The sequence below is a fragment of the Gobio gobio genome, assembly GCF_949357685.1.
Source record: "Gobio gobio genome assembly, chromosome: 24".
In the NCBI taxonomy this organism is placed as follows: domain Eukaryota; kingdom Metazoa; phylum Chordata; class Actinopteri; order Cypriniformes; family Gobionidae; genus Gobio; species Gobio gobio.
Window position 1 is genome coordinate 42,123,026 of NC_137120.1, and position 22,195 is coordinate 42,145,220.

At 35.7% G+C, this 22,195-nt stretch overlaps 3 protein-coding genes across 4 annotated transcripts in view; 1 reads left to right on the forward strand and 2 right to left on the reverse strand.

Annotated features, from left to right (window-relative positions):
• Positions 1-22,195, reverse strand: part of LOC307120889 (uncharacterized protein) — a 678,898-nt gene that overhangs the window by 373,137 nt on the left and 283,566 nt on the right. The window lies entirely within an intron of this gene.
• The window catches only part of cenpp (centromere protein P), a 111,627-nt gene that overhangs the window by 48,597 nt on the left and 40,835 nt on the right, over positions 1-22,195 (forward strand). The gene's annotated exons all lie outside the window — the stretch shown is intronic.
• Positions 7,182-18,837, reverse strand: aspn (asporin (LRR class 1)). Of its 2 annotated transcripts, XR_013815882.1 has the most exons (9): positions 18,561-18,837; positions 17,777-18,020; positions 14,435-14,547; positions 10,741-10,954; positions 8,851-8,961; positions 8,659-8,752; positions 8,456-8,594; positions 7,931-8,382; positions 7,182-7,793 (listed from the first exon to the last, which is right to left on the reverse strand). XR_013815882.1 is itself a non-coding variant. In XM_079808083.1 (8 exons), the coding sequence occupies exons 2-8, from the start codon at positions 18,006-18,008 to the stop codon at positions 8,185-8,187; spliced, it is 1,101 nt and encodes a 366-aa protein (XP_079664209.1). In that variant the 5' UTR covers positions 18,009-18,020; positions 18,561-18,774; the 3' UTR covers positions 7,182-8,184. The 2 variants fall into 2 exon arrangements, 1 of the variants encoding a protein (XP_079664209.1); XM_079808083.1 differs by having other exon boundaries at positions 7,182-8,382; positions 18,561-18,774.

Consider the following 22,195-nt stretch of genomic DNA (forward strand, 5'->3'; position numbering starts at 1 on the left):
ATATTCATTATATTAGTCGTTATAGTCATTATATTAGCCATTATATTCATTATATTAGCCGTTATATTTATTATATTAGCCGTTGTATTCATTATATTAGTTGTTATATTCATTATATTAGCCGTTGTATTCATTATATTAGCCGTTATTTTCATTATATTAGCCGTTATATTCATGATATTAGCCATTATATTCATTATATTAGCCGTTATATTTATTATATTAGCCGTTGTATTCATTATATTAGTTGTTATATTCATTATATTAGCTTTTATATTAATTATATTAGCTGTTATATTTATTATATTAGCCGTTATATATATTATATTAGCCGTTATATATATTATATTAGCCGTTATATTCATTATATTAGCCGTTATATTCACTATATTAGCCGTTATATTTATTATTATATTATTTGTTATATTCATTATATTAGCCGTTATATATATTATATTAGCCGTTATATTCATTATATTAGTCGTTATAGTCATTATATTAGCCGTTATATATATTATATTAGCCGTTATATTCATTATATTAGTCGTTATAGTCATTATATTAGCCATTATATTCATTATATTAGCCGTTATATTAATTATATTAGCCGTTATATATATTATATTAGCCGTTATATTCATTATATTAGTCGTTATAGTCATTATATTAGCCATTATATTCATTATATTAGCCGTTATATTTATTATATTAGCCGTTATATTTATTATATTAGCCGTTATAGTCATTATATTAGCCGTTATATTAATGATATTAGTCTATATATTCATTATATTAGTCTATATATTCATTATATTAACTGTTATATTTATTATATTAGCCGTTATATTTATTATATTAGCTGTTATATTCACTATATTAGCCGTTATATTCATTATATTAGCCGTTATATTAATGATATTAGTCTATATATTCATTATATTAGTCTATATATTCATTATATTAGCCGTTATATTTATTATATTAGCCGTTATATATATTATATTAGCCGTTATATTCATTATATTAGTCGTTATAGTCATTATATTAGCCATTATATTCATTATATTAGCCGTTATATTTATTATATTAGCCGTTATATTCATTATATTAGTCGTTATAGTCATTATATTAGCCATTATATTCATTATATTAGCCGTTATATTCATTATATTAGTCGTTATAGTCATTATATTAGCCGTTATATTCATTATATTAGCCGTTATATTCATTATATTAGTCGTTATAGTCATTATATTAGCCGTTATAGTCATTATATTAGCCATTATATTCATTATATTAGCCGTTATATTTATTATATTAGCCGTTATATTTATTATATTAGCCGTTATAGTCATTATATTAGCCGTTATATTAATGATATTAGTCTATATATTCATTATATTAGTCTATATATTCATTATATTAGTCTATATATTCATTATATTAGCCGTTATATTCATTATATTAGTCTATATATTCATTATATTAGCCGTTATATTTATTATATTAGCCGTTATATTTATTATATTAGCCGTTATATTTATTATATTAGCTGTTATATTCATTATATTAGCCGTTATATTTATTATATTAGCCGTTATATTTATTATATTAGCCGTTATATTCATTATATTAGCCGTTATATTAATGATATTAGTCTATATATTCATTATATTAGCCGTTATATTCATTATATTAGCCGTTAAATTAATGATATTAGTCTATATATTCATTATATTAGTCTATATATTCATTATATTAGTCTATATATTCATTATATTAGTCTATATATTCATTATATTAGCCGTTATATTCATTAAATTAGCCGTTATATTCATTATATTAGCCGTTATATTAATGATATTAGTCTATATATTCATTATATTAGTCTATATATTCATTATATTAGCCGTTATATTCATTATATTAGCCGTTAAATTAATGATATTAGTCTATATATTCATTATATTAGTCTATATATTCATTATATTAGCCGTTATATTTATTATATTAGCCGTTATATTTATTATATTAGCCGTTATATTCAGTATATTAGCCGTTATATTTATTATATTAGCCGTTATATTCATTATATTAGCCGTTATATTCATTATATTAGTCGTTATAGTCATTATATTAGCCGTTATATTTATTATATTAGCCGTTATATTCATTATATTAGCCGTTATATTCATTATATTAGCCGTTATATTCATTATATTAGTCGTTATAGTCATTATATTAGCCGTTATATTCATTATATTAGTCGTTATATTCATTATATTAGCCGTTATATTCATTATATTAGCCGTTATATTCATTATATTAGTCGTTATAGTCATTATATTAGCCGTTATATTTATTATATTAGCCGTTATATTCATTATATTAGCCGTTATATTCATTATATTAGCCGTTATATTAATGATATTAGTCTATATATTCATTATATTAGCCCTTATATTCATTATATTAGCCGTTATATTAATGATATTAGTCTATATATTCATTATATTAGCCCTTATATTCACTATACATTGTGAATATGGGATAGTTTTAGGTTTAACTGTGTAAACACCATTGGTCTGCATGCGAGTACCCTGAGGTATTTAATGGACCATTTGGATCTTCAAAGCGCTAATGAATCCACAAACGTGTGTGTGAGCAGAAGTGTGTTCTAGAGGCTGGTTCCGCAGGAGGGAAGTGGTCTGGGGGCTCTGGAAATGAGCTGATGAACTCGAGCTGGGTGGTGGTTTTCTGTCTTAGTTCAAAGGGATTTACTCTGGAGGTGCAAGAACCATTTAAACTAGACCTAGAGTCAGTTTTACACAAGCTTACTTATTTGGATTCGCTATAGTCTTATGTTCTGTAACTTAAAACACACACACACACAATTAACCAGAGGCATGAAACTACAATAACATCTGCTGATATCAGATATTTAATAATGATTGATTGATCATACAAGTGGGAAAAACAGTGTATTGTTCACACCTGAGGGATTCCACTGACTGTGAGAGGATATGTTTTGGTGTATCTTCATCCCTCAGGTGTTTTTTGGGGCTCAGAGATCCTCAATGCTCCAAACCTGTTGTGAGTTTTTTGTAGACGTCGGTATGCAAGACGTGGCAGCAGCAGATCAGGCCAACCTGAAGATTTGTTCCATATGTTTCCTCTCTCTCTCTCTCCCTCTGTGTTGTTTTCCCCCCATCTTAACCCGTTCAGACCCAAATTACATTACAGGGACACAAAATGAGCTGATCAAAGTCTAGCTGTAGAGACACACTATCCACGAATAATCCGTATCAAATAATATAAATATTGTAAAATGGCTTAATGGCTTTTATTTTTTTACATTGTTACGCCAGTAGGGGGCAGCAAGTGACTCTTTATGAGTGAGCTACAGCATTAAAGGAACACGCTTCTGTTTTAGAAAATAGGCTAATTTTCCCGACTCCCCTAGAGTTGAAGAGTTGAGTTTGACCGAATCCATTCAACCGGTCTGGCGTTAGCACTGTTAGCATAGCTTAGCATAGATCATTGGATCTGATTAGACCGTTAGCATCTCTCTTGATATGATATTCCGCAGCGGCTGAAAATAGTCCCAGCGCTCCCGGTGTGAGCCGGTCGTCCCGTTGGTAATGTTGACTGAAGTTAGCCTATTTTCATATCGACCTAGACAATCACAACTTCTCAATTTCCTTCGGTCTAAGGGCGCTTTCACACCTGCCTTGTTTGGTCCAGATTTTCGGACTTTTCAATTTAGTCCGAATCAAAATTACAGGTGTGAAACCTCCCCGTACCACAGTCCAGATCAAACTGAACAAAGGTTCGGTTCGTTTCTAGTGTGAAAGCATTTTCTGTATGGTTCGTACTTTCAGACCATTTACAGGAAGTTCCTGTTTATGTTTAAATATTATAATGTTATTTTTAAATTTCATCTAGACTAAATTGATTATGAAAAGTGAAAAGATGCGCAATATGACAGAAGGTCAGAAATGATTTTGAACGAAATTTTGTATGAGTTTGCTTAGAAAGCCTTTCTTTAATGTGAGTTTCGTTTCGTATAAATTGTATCTTAATTTTAATCAACGTTTCATCAGATAATGGCCTGGATTTAATAAATAAGAAGCAAATAGTCAATAGCAGACAATTATCGCGGGAGCGATCACATGCTTTACACATGAACTGGAGCGTCTCAAATAAACCCAAACTCAGCAGATACTCGTCTCACAAACATGAGGAATATGTGAATATAAAGCTTGAAATGTCCACTTTTAAACGTAACGAAAAGAAAATAGTCCAGCAATGCCAGTGTTCAATAGTGGCAACGATATGCGTCCGTTCATTCACTCTTGTCAAAGACGCACATCCGTTTACAAACCAAACAGTGTCCAGATGCCGCCCACATGATGAAGACGAGTGGACACAAGTGTGTCATGTAAAGCTCTTTAGTGCACTCGCATGATGGCAATGCGAAACCAAACCAAAATGTATAAAATGTATCAAAACATGAACTTCGGAGAACTGTCAGAGCCGACAGAGTCGTGTGTCAGACTAAATAGATTTAATTTACTGCAAATAGCCTACTAGTTTTTTATCTTTATTTATAATTCATTTAGGCAGACAACAAGGCTACCCTAATTAATTTAACGTTTTTTTTCCTAACGTCATTTTTAGTCGAAATTTCAGGACTTCAGTCAACCAAGATTTTCTTTGGTTGATTACAGCCCTAGTCTTAGTACACGATGAAACTACAGAAGAGTCACGTTTTAAATAAGAGAAATATCAACAATCTTTTGTCATTTTTTAAAGACATGCTAATGGTCTAATTAGATTCAATGATCTATGCTAAGCTATGCTAAAAGTGCTAGCGCCAGACTCAGAGATCGGCTGAATGGATGAGAAAACAGTCAAACTCAACTGTTTAACTCTAGGGGAGTTGGGAAATGAGTCTTTAATCTCTCTAAATATGAACAACGTAATATAATAGCTGATACAGAGTGGTAGGATATTACCGCTTGTGTTGTGTTTGCTGCACATCCAGAATTTAATTGTAGTAGGGCTGCCACTAACGACTATTTTTATATTGATTAATCTATCGACAAATTTATCACAATAATTTTCAACAATTTTACTTAAAAACATAAACGTTTTTTAGTTTTTGCAACGTTGGCCTTCAGTAGTGTACTATAAAACAAGTATAAATGTAAACAATCCCTTGACAAAATGTAAAACTAAAAGAGTAAAAATGTAAAAAGGTACACATTTGTAAACCAACATAACAAAAAAAGAGAATATCAGCAAATACTTTTTATACCAGACTAAAGTACCTCAATACCGATACTGAATCGATACCATGGCAAACAACTGTAAAAGTAATTGAATATTATGACAGAACTTACTATTCATTGTTTTATCATTGTTTAGGGTTAAAACTCACTTTTCTGTTGCGTTCTTTTTCCTGAGCTGCGCGTATATATTTGACTTACCCAGTCGATTAAAAATATTGACGTCGACTAATTAACAGCGTCAACGCAGTCGATTGTATCGGCCAATCACGACAGGCCTAATGGCAACCTGTAAATGCTTTAGTCCCACAGACATCGCACCGCTGTTAATTAGTCGACGTCAATATTTTTAGTCGACTGGGTAAGTCGGGTATGATATGAAATTGTATTAGTACCGGTACTTTAAAAATGACAGCACTATAATTAGAGCAGTGTTTCTTAATGTGCGTCGATGTGTGACATGAATAGTAAGTTCTGTTATATTATTCAAGTATCGGTATTGAGGTATTTTAGTCTGGTATCGTATCGAAGTCATTATTTTGGTGTCATGACACTATTCTATATAAAAAGTATTCGCTGATATATTATAGTTTTTTTTTGTTTTGTTGGTTTACAAATTTGTACCTTTTTACATTTTTACTCTTTTAGTTTTACATTTTGCCAAGGGCTTGTTTACATTTATACTTTTTTATAGTACACTACTGAAGGCCAACGTTGCAAGTTAAATTAAATGTTTTTAAATAAAATTGTTGAAAATGATTGTGATAAATTAGTCGATAGATTAATCGATATAAAAATAGTGGTTAGTGGCTAGTTGCCATGCTTCATTCCGAAATTCATTCAGAACCCAATATAATTTGCTGTAATACAACTACAAATGAGACCAATATGCAGCTTACATTGCAGCCAATCAGCTTTGGTGTTATTGGAGTCTCTTTCAGATTGTACCACAGACACACAAAACTGATTTTATTCTTCAGCTAATAGTCCTCCGGTTTTCCGTGTTTCTGCGATTACTAAATATAATGAAAAATCAACATGCATTTTTTTGGAGATCCTGCATTATTTTTAAACCAAAATAAACAAGATTTATGTATTTCGTTTTATATTATTGTCATGTGTAGCTATTGTGCATTTAACATAATACATAATATGGTAAATGTGGTGTCCTAATTAGGAAAAAAAAAAAATGTAAATGATAATTTCTGGAAATTACCACCGCAAAATCAGTCATTTTGATCTCAAAAATCACCACAAAAAAAAGTTACGAAATCCTGGTGGGATTGAGCTATGAGGAAGTGCAAGTTTATCGATTTGTTCAATTTGAATAAATTAATTTACTTTGCAAGTAAATTTGTGACTGCATTTCCTTTATAGGTCTTAAATTTAATTCATAATGGTCTTAAAAAGGTCCCAAAAAGTCTTAAATTTGACTTGGTGAAACCTGCAGAAACCCTGTCTGAATTTGTCCTCTGCATTTAACCCATGCATGTAAATGCACACACATAAGGAGTAGTGAGTAGTGAACACACACCAACACTGCAAACCGTGAACACACACACACACACACACACACACACACACACACACACACACACACACACACACACACACACACACACACACACACACACACACACACACACACACACACACACACACACACACACACACACACACACACACACACACACACACCCGGAGCAGTGGCCAGCCATTTATTGCTTTAGCGCCCTGGGAGAGATTGAAGATTAGGTACCTCAGTCATTTCCTGCCGGTATTGAGACTCAAACCCACAACCTTCAGATTACCAGCCTGACTCTAACCATCAGCACGAGTAAAGTAGCATCCCGTTTTCAGTGTGCAAGAATATGCTTAAGAATGGCTGTTACTTGGAAAGTTCAAATTTATTTGAATGGCATACAATACTATTATAATGAATTCACCTGATTCCAGAAAACATCACTATTGCCTGTTAAACACAATATCCTTTCACGGATAGTGTGTTGAAGAACAGGTCCAATCCTGCACTGAGGTCTCCATCTGCTGGTGTGTTGTGTTATTGCTGGACAGATGTACACATTCTCAATAACATTTACTCTTTCATTTTTCTAAAGAAACAATATCTGGAAACAAACACCGCACCGCTGGCTAAGAAATTTGCAACCAACCAGGTGGTCCACACAGATCAGCTCTTCAGTATTTCTGCGATCTGACAAGAATGTCCGATATTTCACTGGCAATGAATAAAACGTTATATAATGAAAATTTAGCATGCAATATAAATTTGTTGTTATCGCTAAAACTGTTAATAAACACCAATGAGTAATGCCCATTCCCTAAAATACAAGAAGTAGAACAATAAACGAACTGCCCTTTTTCTTTGAGTCTAGACAGTCGTTCCTTTTACGCTAAAAATGCATTTGTTGACCTTCAATACATAAGGGACAGATTTATTAAGCACCTGATTTAAAGGAACACGCCACTGTTTTTGAAAATAGGCTCATTTTCCGACTCCCCTAGAGTTAAACAATTGAGTTTAAATTAAACTAAATTTAATTGAGTCGGAGAATGAGCCTATTTTCACAAACAAATGCGGATTCCTTTAAGCTAAAAACGCATTTGTTGACCTTCAATACATAAGGGACAAATTTATTTAGCACCTGATTAAAAAAAAAAAGTCGATGTAAACATTAACTATGAAAACCTATGTAACTATTGCACACATTGTAGCTGATTCTGTCTTTACTGGAATTCGAAGTCTTCGAAATCCTCCCCAAATTCAAGTAATGAGCCTGTAGCCTCTGCGGATGCTTTTGGATAAATTATGTTCTGATTGAAGTTCATAACTAGCTATAATTCTGCCCTCCAGTGGCAATGGTACACGTTTCACTCACTTTCTGTGGTTACCCAGTTGCACTGAATTGTGGCTGGATACACACCGAAAAGTGGGCGGCTGAATCTCCCAGTATTTCACCGGGTTTGCGTATAAACTGATCCTAGTGTAGAGGGCTTTCTTAACCCGGGTTCTCGAAGGGCAGAAGTCGTTTACTCCAACGTTAGCGATGCTGTTGGCGTGCAAATACATCACCTAAAAGAAGAAAGGACGTGGATTAGATCTCTGCGCACGTCATGTTTCTATTGCATGTGCATTTGAGATTTACCTGCAAATATTTCAGGTTGTTCAAGCCCGGCGGGACTTTCTTCAGTTTATTGTTGTCCAGATGAATTTCTCGGACTTTGGGAACGCCAGCGAAACTTCCGTTCTCCACGAACTTGATTTGATTGAAGTCGAGCCACAACCTGTGAAGGACACGTTAATGTCGTATTCTGTTTTTATCCACTAGAGGGAGTTAGTTTACCGTACCTCTGTAGACTTTTCAATCTCAAAAAATCCTCGGACTCCACTTTGGCGATCTTGTTATAGTCCAAGTGAAGCTCGTTGAGGGAAGATGGGAGATCTGTGTGATTTTAGATTGTATTATTAGACTTGTGTGCTTAGTCAAATTTGTCTTTCGAGACTCACAGTGTAATAGTCTCTTGAAATGATCATTCTTACCTTTAGGAACAGCTGTAAGCTTTGCTTCAGCTATTCTCAAGTAGAGAGTAGCCATGTCGTCAAAAGCTCCTGGTTCAATCCCGCTGTTTGCAATTGGATTTGCACTTAGTTCTAGAGATGAGAGTTTTTTTCTAAATAAGTATTAATTTACATATATGCATTTGGCAGAAAAAGGTGACACAAAAACTCATGGATTCACAAAGATTAGAAAATTGTACCTTTTAAGGTCACTGGGGTGGTACCCTTAAGGGGTCAGGGGTAGGCAAGTTTAGCGCCAACCCTACTAAGCCACCACAGTATAAGACTCATGGCTCCCAGCATGCATTGCAGCATTAAGTATGTCACCATTGTTGAGATTCATGTGCTGATTCTTGATATCTGTGTGCGTCTAAACTTCCCCCCCCTAGAATGTATTTAAAGATCAAAATTCAGAATGTCTGATCTGTGGCAAGAACGCATTGTTGGTGAATATTATTTATTAACATTTTTAGTCAGTGATGAGTTTAGTCAAACATATTCTTTTGTTAACACTGAGATGTGTTGTGTTTTGTTAACACTGTCACAAAAACCACAAACTCACATTAAAAGCCAAGAGTCAAACTGACGAACTAAAGGAAACACTGATCTCCATAACGACGACCCAACATTTTCAATAAAACATCTAAACCTCTGTTAATTCTCAATAAGAGCTTCAGGGTTTAGAGCTGAACTCTGCAGGACTCTTGCCTACCCCTGCTCTAAGTAGAGGGAAACAATGGTATAATTGTACCCTAAGGACCAATTGTGTACCTTTTAAAGTAAGGAACAAAATTGTACCTCCACTGTATCTTTTTTTCTGAGTGTTTTTAGGTTTGAACCTGCAACCTTTTAGTTGCCAGCCCTATTTTTAACTACAACACCACAGTATCCCTTATTCCCAGATGATCCTCAGTTGTTTCTGACAAATTTTTTCAAATTAAATCTGTAAAAGCAGATCATAATGTAGACACCAGGGGGCAGAGTGTTCTTTAAAACCACTTCAGCTCTGCTCCCGCGGACCCACCGGTGGGTCCAATATTGCATCATCATAATCATTTAAAAAAATCTATAAGTTGTGCAGCACAAAACTACACATATATGGTATTGTTTGAAAGCTTTGAATCACTTTTGCATTTATGTTACAGTGAAGAAGATAATAAGGTCTGAATTTGACCCCCCCCCCCCTCCCTTGAGAAAATCATATGAATAATATTACATTTCATATTTATATTACACAACCTCACAGAAAATAGACACGTCATATATCAAATGAAAGCGCTCACTCTCAGGAATATATCTGTGCAGTTTGTGTCACTTATCTAACACTTTTAACACAGATTAATCTCTAACTTTTTTTTTAGAAGGAGATATCAAGAAGATTCTTTTTCCCTCTGTTTACTGCCCCCTAGTGGAATTAACAGAAACTTTCTGAAGGGACATAGACCAAACAGATTAAAAATTAAAGATTTTCAAATAACAAATTAATCAAAATATGACTTTTTAAATGTGTTTATCCTAAAATTGTGAATAAAAACAATAAAATATATGCAATATTCCACCACTGTGTTAAAATCTAGAGTGTTTTCTGTCAAATTAGACAATTGTTATTAATTTACTCCACTGTATGTGGGCAGGGCGCTCTTTTAAATTCAGATATGCCTAATTCTCTAAACTCTAAATATGCTACAGAGCTGAAGTGGTTAACCGCACATTATTTCCTGAACCATGGAGGTCAGTGAACAGTTGTTGTGTCAGACGAGTTTTAATGAGGTCATGATCATGGAAAGAATGGGGGAATGGGATTGAGTCGTGCAGCTCGACGTGTTGAAGCAAGTGTACTCTCTGCTTAAGATCATCGCTTAGGAGACCTACCTAAAACATTGAGGTCTTGCATTCCCTTAAACGCTCCTTTGGGAAGTCTGCTGATCCTGTTGTCATGCAGTCGCAATGCCTGGATGTTCTGTGGGAGGTTCTCTGGGACTTGTGTCAGCAAGTTGTATGACAGGTGGAGAATCTTGAGTTTGTCCATGTTGCGAAAGGCCTTTGGGTGAATCTTTGATATCTGGTTGTTGAGCAGAAACAGGGCCTGCAAATAAAGAAGGAGAAATAATAAAACAATTCACAATTCATGTATGGCTTGCAAACATTGGTTTTGTGTGATGTATTTAACCTTGTTGCGGTTGCACTTTATTTTACAGTGTATGTACTTACCTAAGAAAGTACTGGGTAATATAAGGTAACCACATGGGTTAAGGGTTAGTTCACCCAAAAATTAACATTAGCCCATGATTTCCTCTCCCTCAGCTCATCCTAGGTGTGTATGACATTCTTCTCTCAGACGAACACAATCAGAGTTATATTAATAATGTCCTGAGTCTTCCAAGCTTTATAATGGCAGTGACTTGATGGGTAGTTTTTGAAGTCCATAAAAGTGCATCTTTCCATCATAAAAGTGCATCCATCCATCATAAAAGTGCATCCATTCATCATAAAAGTGCATCCATCCATCATAAAAGGGCATCTATCCATCATAAAAGTGCATCCATCCATCATAAAAGGGCATCTATCCATCATAAAAGTGCATCCATTCATCATAAAAGGGCATCTATCCATCATAAAAGTGCATCCATTCGTCATAAAAGTGCATCCATTCATCATAAAAGTGCATCCATCCATCATAAAAGTGCATCTATCATCATAAAAGTGCATCCATCCATCATAAAAGTGCATCTATCATCATAAAAGTGCATCCATCCATCATAAAAGTGCATCTGTCCATCATAAAAGTGCATCTATCCATCATAAGTGCATCTATACATTATAAAAGTGCATCTGTCCATCATGAAAGTGCGTCTATCCATTAGAAAAGTGCATCCATCCATCATAAAAGTGCATCTGTCCATCATAAAAGTGCATCCATCCATCATAAGTGCATCTATACATTATAAAAGTGCATCTATCCATCATGAAAGTGCGTCTATCCATTAGAAAAGTGCATCTATTCATTATAAAAGTGCATCTTTCCATCATAAAAGTGCATCTATCCATCATAAAAGTGCATCCATCCATCATAAGTGCATCTATACATTATAAAAGTGCATCTTTCCATCATAAAAGTGCATCCATCCATCATAAAAGTGCATCTATCCATCATGAAAGTGCGTCTATCCATTATAAAAGTGCATCTATTCATCATAAAAGTGCATCTATCCATCATAAGTGCATCTATCCATCATAAAAGTGCATCCATCCATCATAAAAGTGCATCTATCCATCATGAAAGTGCATCTATCCATCATAAAAGTGCATCCATCCATCATAAAAGTGCATCTGTCCATCATAAAAGTGCATCCGTCCATCATAAAAGTGCATCCATCCATCATAAAAGTGCATCTATCCATCATAAAAGTGCATCTATCCATCATAAAAGTGCATCTATCCATCATAAAAGTGCATCTACCCATCATAAAAGTGCATCTATCCATCATAAAAGTGCATCTGTCCATCATAAAAGTGCATCTGTCCATCATAAAAGTGCATCTATCATCATAAAAGTGCATCTACCCATCATAAAAGTGCATCTATCCATCATAAAAGTGCATCTGTCCATCATAAAAGTGCATCTGTCCATCATAAAAGTGCATCTATCATCATAAAAGTGCATCTACTCATCATAAAAGTGCATCTGTCCATCATAAAAGTGCATCTATCCATCATAAAAGTGCATCTACCCATCATAAAAGTGCATCTATCCATCATAAAAGTGCATCTGTCCATCATAAAAGTGCATCTATCCATCATAAAAGTGCATCTATCATCATAAAAGTGCATCTATCCATCATAAAAGTGCATCTACCCATCATAAAAGTGCATCTATCCATCATAAAAGTGCATCTGTCCATCATAAAAGTGCATCTATCATCATAAAAGTGCATCTACCCATCATAAAAGTGCATCTATCATCATAAAAGTGCATCTATCCATCATAAAAGTGCATCTACCCATCATAAAAGTGCATCTATCCATCATAAAAGTGCATCTGTCCATCATAAAAGTGCATCTATCATCATAAAAGTGCATCTATCCATCATAAAAGTGCATCTACCCATCATAAAAGTGCATCTATCCATCATAAAAGTGCATCTGTCCATCATAAAAGTGCATCTGTCCATCATAAAAGTGCATCTGTCCATCATAAAAGTGCATCTATCCATCATAAAAGTGCATCTGTCCATCATAAAAGTGCATCTGTCCATCATAAAAGTGCATCTATCATCATAAAAGTGCATCTACTCATCATAAAAGTGCATCCATCCATCATAAAAGTGCATCTATCCATCATAAAAGTGCATCTATCCATCATAAAAGTGCATCTATCATCATAAAAGTGCATCTATCCATCATAAAAGTGCATCTATCCATCATAAAAGTGCATCTGTCCATCATAAAAGTGCATCTGTCCATCATAAAAGTGCATCTATCATCATAAAAGTGCATCTACTCATCATAAAAGTGCATCCATCCATCATAAAAGTGCATCTATCCATCATAAAAGTGCATCTATCCATCATAAAAGTGCATCTATCATCATAAAAGTGCATCTACTCATCATAAAAGTGCATCTATCCATCATAAAAGTGCATCTATCCATCATAAAAGTGCATCCACCCATCATAAAAGTGCATCTATCCATCATAAAAGTGCATCTATCCATCATAAAAGTGCATCTATCCATCACTTTTATGGACTTTATAAATGACCCAACAGTCACTGCCATTATAAAGCTTGGGAGAGTCAGGACATTATTAATATAACTCTGATTGTATTCGTCTGAAAGAAGAATAACATACACACCTCGGATGAGCTGAGGGAGAGGAAATCAAGGGCTAATGTTCATTTTTGGGTGAGCTCACCCTTTAAGGTTAGGTTTAGGGATAGGCTCAGGGTTATTACCCGGTTATTGTAATTACTATAATAAGTGCATAGTATGTACATGGGGAACAGGACTGTAAAATAAAGTGCTACCCTTGTTGCTTATTAAAATATATTTCCAAGGAAACTGTCTATCTGAGTTCTTCTGGGAATTTCCAGGTGTTATTGCACATAAAATACCACAAATATAATTATTATTTAAAGCATTTTTGTAGATGACATAACCACACCAATACAAATATATTGTTCAGAGACATTTGAAATATGTTAATAAAATAAATCAAATGTATTTTTTAAGGTAGAACCAGTGAAAATGTTCAAACATTTGAGGCCATAATGAAAGTTCTGAATATTTTGTAATTTTATGGAAATTGAAATATAACTTTGTGTTTTTATTGTGAAGATGTGGTCTATTTGTATTTTGTAATGCCCTTTCTTGCTTTCTTGCTTAGCAAGAACTTTTAACCATTTTACCACTAATCATGAGCAAATATTTACCACAAGTATGAAAAAATAACACTCAAATATGTGTCCAGAATTCCTCATAATACCACTGCATGTCTCCAGATGTCCTTGTGTAAACCCAGAATCAGAACACAACTCTTAAAATGCCCTAAAAGCATTTACTACTTACATAGAGATTCTCCAAGCCTTTGAAATCGTCTTCCTTGATTTCCGTGATGTCGTTGTTCTGGAGGTCGACGAGCAGCGTGTTCGCAGCGATGTCCTTTGGCACTTTGGTCAGACCTGTGAAGACGACCGCGTTATGAAAACATCACAAGATCTTTTATAGACTGGGATGTAGGAATGTTGCACATTTTAGCGGGTGGCCTGAAAGCCTAGTTGGCAAATTAGTCTTAAAGCTACATTATGTAGCTTCACCGCGAGGGGTCGCTAACCTCTTCAAAACAATTACGAATGATGAATGAGCGTGGAATCATGGGACTTGTCGTCATACATAAAGTGACTCTCAATGGCTCTGGAGATGACGTTTGTGCGTCCGGCGAGAGCGGCGCGTTTTGGACGATTAAGAGAGTTGAAATCAGCTCAACTTTATGGTAATGAGCTATGACATGGTTCGGCGGCAACCAATGGGAATGGAGAAGTGCTCCGCTTGAGAGGATCCCAGGAAACTTTGGTTCCAACCACATTAGTTCCCAAGCAAAATGGAGGAGAGGTTGATCTGTGGCGGGTTTGATAAGAAGGTGCTCGGCACTATTTATAGTCAACATTTTCACTCTAAAATGCTTGTTTTTCAGCAGGAATGCAATTAATTTGCTCAAAACAACACCGATTTGACCAATTGCATTAATGCTGCACTTCAGCCAGGACAGGTTTTGTAATGTAGGCTGCACACAAATTAATGTTAATGGTAATTAAATCCCAAGTCTAGCAAACTGATGTTGAAACTTAACCATAAACACAAAAGCCACACCACACAAATGGCTTTTAATTGGTTTATTTCGTTAGCAAACATGTAACTATAATTGTTAAGTTTTCAATCGATCTGTTTTTTTTTTACTTTCACATTTAATCCTCTGTAGCGTTTTATAATTTTTAAAGAAAAATCGTAGCTTCATCGGAATGGTCCGAAACTTGGTGACTTTATTGGTACTTGGTATATGAACACCCGAAAAAAATTGGGGACAGGACATTGGAAAATTCGAAGTCTTAAAAAAAAAATAGTCACACTCAGGACCTTCGGGTCAAAAATGACCCCCATAGGAAATTAATGGGAAATTGGCAAAAATATGAAAATACCGAGTTTTTTTGTGCATACAATCTACAAATCAGCCAGAATGCAGAAAAAAAGACTCAACAGTGAAGATCTCTAAAACATCAAGAGTGCAAAACATACAAAAAAAACTCACACTTATACACACAAAAACATACGCACACACAAATGAACATGTGTCATTCCAAAAGCTAATTGTGTGTGTGTGTGTGTGAGTTGTTTTGTCTGTTTTGCACTCTTGATGTTTTAGAGATTCAGAATTGATTTGGGTGTTCATATACCAAGTACCAATAAAGTCACCAAGTTTCGGACCATTCCAATGAAGCTACGATTTGTAAAAAAAAATTATAAAACGCTTCGGGTCAATTTTGACCCGAAGAACCCCAGAGGGTTAACCATGAACACAAAAGCCACACCACACCAATGGCTTTTAAATGGTTTATTTTGTTAGCAAACATGTAACTATAATTGTTAAGTTTTCAATCGATCTGTTTTTTTTTTTAAACTTTCACATTTAAATGATTTCATGAGGTAATATTATACGGTTATACCCTACCTGTGGTCAGTCTGCACAAAGGCTGATCAACATGATTGTTTGCTTTGGCCCCTTTAAACACAGTTTTAAAAACTTTTTAAACTGCATCTGAGTGTGTTGAGAGTTAAAATGTTATTGTGTGAGTGAGTTTGGCTGTATGAGACTAGCATTAGCTACATCACACTGATGATATTCTCATATCTCATTGTGTTGAGTTGCCTCACATTGATTCGTCTTATGTTCATTTGCTCTCCTGTCTAATAAAGCACATGAACGGCATCTTAAACGTAAGTTTGTTGCGAAGCCTCGCCATCTGGAAAACGCCACATCCTCTTTTGATTTCTCATTTGTTCCAAAGTCTGCTTGCCATGGTCCGTAATGTTTGAAAGAAACTACATCAGCGCTAGACGTTACGCAGTCGCCCACGTCTGTTGCCATGGTTTCTACAGCAGTAAAAAGGGGGACGCAGATATGATGTCATTGACAGGCCACGCCCCTCGGGTAAAATAGCATCTCACCATTTACAAATAGTGGGAAACATTTGGGATATTGAGCACTCAATAATATATATGACACTGGCCTAGAGGTGTTTGGGTATTATACTGAAGAAAATCTTACATAGTGCAGCTTTAAAGAATCCCGTTATGATCATTTCTAAAACGTGATCTTGCATTCAGGAACACAGTGGAACATAACTGCATTTTTTAAAACAAGAGGCGAGTTGTGTGTATGAAAGTACTACTGAATCGCTTTAATGTTTAAAGGGATAGTTCACCCAAAAATGAACATTAGCCCATGATTTCCTCTCCCTCAAGTCATCTGAGGTGTGTATGACATTCTTCTCTCAGACGAATAAAATCTGAGTTATATTACAAAAGTCCAGGCTAATCCAAGCTTTAGAATTGGATTCATAGTTGCTCTGTTTTTGAAGTCCATAAAAAGTGCATCTGTGCGTCATATAACTGCTCCACGCGGCTCTGGGGTGTTAATAAAGGCCTTCTGAAGCGAATCGATGCGTTTGTGTAAGAAAAATATCCATATTTAAAACTTTATCAAGTTAACTTTCGGCTTCCGCCTTCTGTGGAAAAGTGTTGAATGTTGAAAGTGAAACTCCAGATGCGTTCGTGACGTCATGAGTCTTTCAATCGGCAGGCGAAAGTTCAACAATTTTTCCATAAATTGAACACAGAAGGCGGTCGGCCGAAAGTTTACTTGATAAAGTTTTAAATATGGATATTTTTCTTACACAAACGCGTTGATTCGCTTCAGAAGGCCTTTATTAACACCCCAGAGCCGCGTGTAGCAGTTATATGACGCACAGATGCACTTTTATTTAAAAACAGAGCAACTATGAATCCAATTCTAATGCTTGGATTAGCCTGGACTTTTGTAATATAACTCAGATTTTATTCGTCTGAGAGAAGAATGTCACACACACCTCAGATGACTTGAGGGAGAGGAAATCATGGGCTAATGTTCATTTTTGGGTGAGCTAGCCCTTTAATTTGACAGGTTGTGCATGTGAAAAACGGCTGGTTCGCGGGCGGGCGTCTCACTGGTGATTTGAAGCCATTTGCGCATTTTGAAAGAGAGGTAGCGCTGAATCACACTCACTGTTTGTCTCACATAAAGCTTAAAAATGACTGATGTGATCTGATCTAATTAGCTAATTGAATAAACGTTGAATAAATCAGTGCAGAGCTCACCCTGATCCGAGCACTGGAGGACCTTCTTTGAGCACCGACATCCTTCAGGACAGTCCGAAACAAAGTTATCTTCATAATCGTCGTAATCGTCATCGTCGTCGTCATCATAATCTCCCGCATCTTGTTGCATGATGTCATGATGCTTGACGAAGTCCATGACGTCGATAGGCGTGTATGGCTTTGCGTGACATAACGTGAGTAGCATGAGCAGTAAAAGTACCTTCATGGTCATGAAGGGTTATCCCTGTGAACATGAACACAAAGAAGCGTTTCACGGAATGAGCGAAGAAATAATCCCGAGGATCCTGATTGGGTTATTAGTTAGCATGTCAATGAAATGGCCCAATGGGAACTGATTGAATGACTTTCATAGCACTTTACAGTAAATACAGACCCTCATAGTTCAATTCAGTAGCTTTAATTAAATAATTGTGAGTTTGTGGAAGAAGTTAAAACAAACCAGCTGTACTTTAACAATTGTTTACAGAGCAATCTTGTTTATGGACGTCTTAATCATCAGCGTATGAGCTCGCAGTTTATTATAGCTCTTTTTTTGTCTGACGCCATTCACCAACAATTTAACTCAAGAATTCACCTGCTCTAATAAATATTATGCTTTAAAATACCTGCAATCTTATGCTTAGCGTGCTCACAAACAATTATGAATTTATCTGTAAATGTTTCACTGCAGCACTTTTAGATAAATTGGTGCTCTCCTGATCTCAAATTTCATCAGCTGTTCCTTGTCTGTTCATAGAAATAGAGTCCTATGAAGGCAACATACCTGATGAATCTGTGTAATCCTTGTTCAAGTAAGCCTCCAGGGATGAGATCAGGATTGCCGTCAGGATTTGTCGAGGCTCAGGTGGAGATCACGCTTGTCAAAGCATGAGATCCTTCAATGAATGGGCATGGAAAAGATGCTGCTGGTTCAAGGAGCAGATTGGGAATAAGGGGTAGGAGCTAAACGCAGCTCTGCTGGACGCTTGACTAGCACTGAACACTCATTGTTACCGGCCGTATGTTTCTCATCAGCACTTGAAACACGGCCAATTTTGTGTGCCTACATTTTCAATGGCCAGTCTGGGATTCTCTCATTCTTTACTTTGCCAATGGGTGGTCTCTGCGTATCTGACTTTTGACGTCTATTTTTAGATCAGACACTCATTTTTGTTGTGTGAGACTGATAGTGATATCAAATATCAAAAACATCAAATCAAGCTTGACCCGTTTTGATTAATTAGACATCAATTTACTTTATAAAATCATTGACTGTTTCGCATTTCGTGACTTAATCATTCTTCAGACTCTTTATGAGACGTAATACTGTAATTCCCAATCCATGGGGGATCTTAAATCTCAAACGAAATGTTGGATAATCACTTTTCCAGACGTTACGGTTCTGTTTGCTTACAGCAGCACAAACGCGACCCTTCTCTGTTCACGGGGCAGTTCTGGTGGCGCCACAAATGCTCGGGTTTGGCTGGGGGTTTTGAGATGATGTCTCATGGAGTCTCACTGGCCGGCATTCCTTCCGAAATGATAACCAACCTCAAACCAATAAATGTTCGTGGTATGTCGAGTTGAGGCCGTATATTAAAAGGATGTAGATACTGTTACAGAAGTGAGGGTGAGCCGGTTCAGGGAAGGTGGAAATGTGCACCTTTCTCAATCTTATCTGTTGTAATGTTAGGACATGTTTGGAAATGTCTCGACCTTGCGAACACTTGAGATATATTGGCGGTTTTCCACGTCTTTGCTTGTCCGAGATTTAACTGATTTAACAGCTGTTGATTATTAACCCCCCCCCCCCGGAATAAAAGCCATGTGACTAGTATGTGAATCATGGAAAGCTAGGATTTTTTTTTGTTTATTCTTTCCTCTCATTTTAGTCTGAAATCAGTGAAACCCCAATTCAACCTCAGAGGCATTTTTCAGTAATCGTCCACATTTCACCGGCTCTGATGTAGTGAGGACTCGCAATCTTAGAGGAATCCTAGAAGGAGCGGAAGACTGTGATGTCATGGTCGGATCATTTACAGGGGTCATTAATGCGCTTCAGTCTGCGGTGATTCCATTAGCGCAGAACTTCTGTTGAGCGATTATAGTTTCATACTGAGATATTTTAACCTCTTAAAGGGATAGTCCACCCAAAAATGAAAATGTGATGTTCATCTGCTTACCACCAAGATATAGGGGACTGTTTCTTCAGTAGAACACAAATGAAGATTTTTAACTCCAACCGTTGCAGTCTGTGAGTCGTATAATGCATGTGAATGGTAGCAGAATCTATGACAGTAAAAAAAACATGCACAGACAAATCCAAATTAAACCCTGTGGCTCGTGATGACACATTGATGTCTTAACCCATTTAAGCCCAGCGCAGTGTATAGTTGTCATTTTCCTTCTGTAAGTATTTTTCTAGATAGTATCCGTGTTTTTAATCTCAATGACACGTAAGAAAACAACCAAATATAGGATTTCAAAAGGGAAAAAAGGGATTAACTTCCTTCCTTTCACATGAGACACCTTCCTACTTCCAGGAAGCACAACGTAGGCAAACCCTCCCAAAGAAAGGTTATTTTCATGTTACTAATAAGTATTTTTTGTTCACATATATATGAAGCATATACACTCACCTAAAGGATTATTAGGAACACCTGTTCAATTTCTCATTAATGCAATTATCTAATCAACCAATCACATGGCAGTGTCTTCAATGCATTTAGGGGTGTGGTCCTGGTCAAGACAATCTCCTGAACTCCACACTGAATGTCGGAATGGGAAAGAAAGGAGATTTAAGCTATTTTGAGCGTGGCATGGTTGTTGGTGCCAGACGAGCCGGCCTGAGTATTTCACAATCTGCTCAGTTACTGGGATTTTCACACACAACCATTTCTAGGGTTTACAAAGAATGCTGTGAAAAGGGAAAATCATCCAGTATGCGGCAGTCCTGTGGGAGAAAATGCCTTGTTGATGCTCGAGGTCAGAGGAGAATGGGCGACTAGAATCATCCAAACAAAACAAATCTTACAACAGATCTATAGTTTGTTTTACACTTAGTCAAAAGTCCAAGCGGTAACTATAGTTGCCGGTGGGCAAATGACTTGTAAGTACATATAATGGGGAACTGTACTGTGTTAACAGGTTAATAAAGCAAGACCTTTGGTCTTGTTTAGTGCTTTTTTCTTACATAATATCCCACCTAAAACATTAACCCTTTAAGTGACATCTCTACTGTACAGCAGACCTTAATTCGATAGGGAAAAATATCATATTTTATGATATTATGTCTTGTAAGGGCCAAAATATTGAGGACCCTTCATCCAGTTTGGAATAGATGTGTTTCATTCTAATCAGTCAAGGACACTCATTCCTCTTATGACTAGTAGCTTATGATTCCTTTATAATGTGGAAATTCAGACAAGTAATGAGTTTACATTTACATTATTATATGAAATCAACTACTACTGTCAGCCATTGAATACTATGGGACTATTTATTTATTTATTTTTGTTATATAGATGTAATTTTTTCATCATTATATTAATTTATTTTCATTTAACTTTTTGATACACAATGCTCTGTTAGTTACTTTGTTCTGCACTATATTCCACCACTTTAAGACAAATATATTTGTTGTTTGTTGTATTTTCACATTCAACAGATTATAAGATAGATGCTGCTTCGAATGTTCTTCGACTTTTATACATAATACATTTGTTTGTGATTGTTTGTGTAAAGATTGATCTTTTGAATTCAGTTATTTTGAGTTAGATGCCAAATTTTCTCATCCTAGTCAAATTTGACATTGAAGGGGGGCATGCAACATATTTGCCCATCGCACATTCAAATGCGATATTCAAGAAAAAAAAACTTAAACTTAAAAAGCCATTTTAAGTCCACATGACCGAAAGTGCACATGACAGGGCCATTGAGTCCCCAGAACACCTGTGATTGGAGGAGAGAGACGAGGGAGGGCTCAACTTGAGCGCAAGAGTCCAAAGTACAGGCCAGAATGATGGAATACGGATTAGAATCGATTGTTCATTGAAAATGGAGACGATTGATTACTTTAACTCAAAACGCTCATGCAAATAAAGGAGGATTTTTAGTTTTTTTCCTCTATTTTTCCGTTGTTTTGGATTAAAAAGTGGGATGCATTTTGAAGAGCGGACCCTTACACTGAAGTGTATGCTGGTGTTTCTTGGCTTAGGAGATGAAAGATGAGTACTGCGTTTATTATGTTCATGTTTACATGGCCGGTCCTTCAGCATTTCATTTAACCCTCTGGTGCTCTTCCTTTAGGGGTTGCATTGGTCGTCTTCCCGGACACCTAAAAATTAAACTTCCTCCACCCCAGTAAAACCAATGCAATTTATTTGTCTTCAATAATATTGTTTCTTTTTTAATTTTGTA

Coding starts and splice junctions, on each gene's coding strand:
- aspn (XM_079808083.1), bottom strand. CDS start 18,008: ATGACCATGAAGGTACTTTTACTGCTCATGCTACTCACGTTATGTCAC. Junction 10,955..14,434: donor AAGGCTTGGAGAATCTCTAT/GTAAGTAGTAAA, acceptor CTTTATTTGCAG/GCCCTGTTTCTGCTCAACAA. Junction 8,383..8,455: donor ACAACCTGAAATATTTGCAG/GTAAATCTCAAA, acceptor TTCTTCTTTTAG/GTGATGTATTTGCACGCCAA.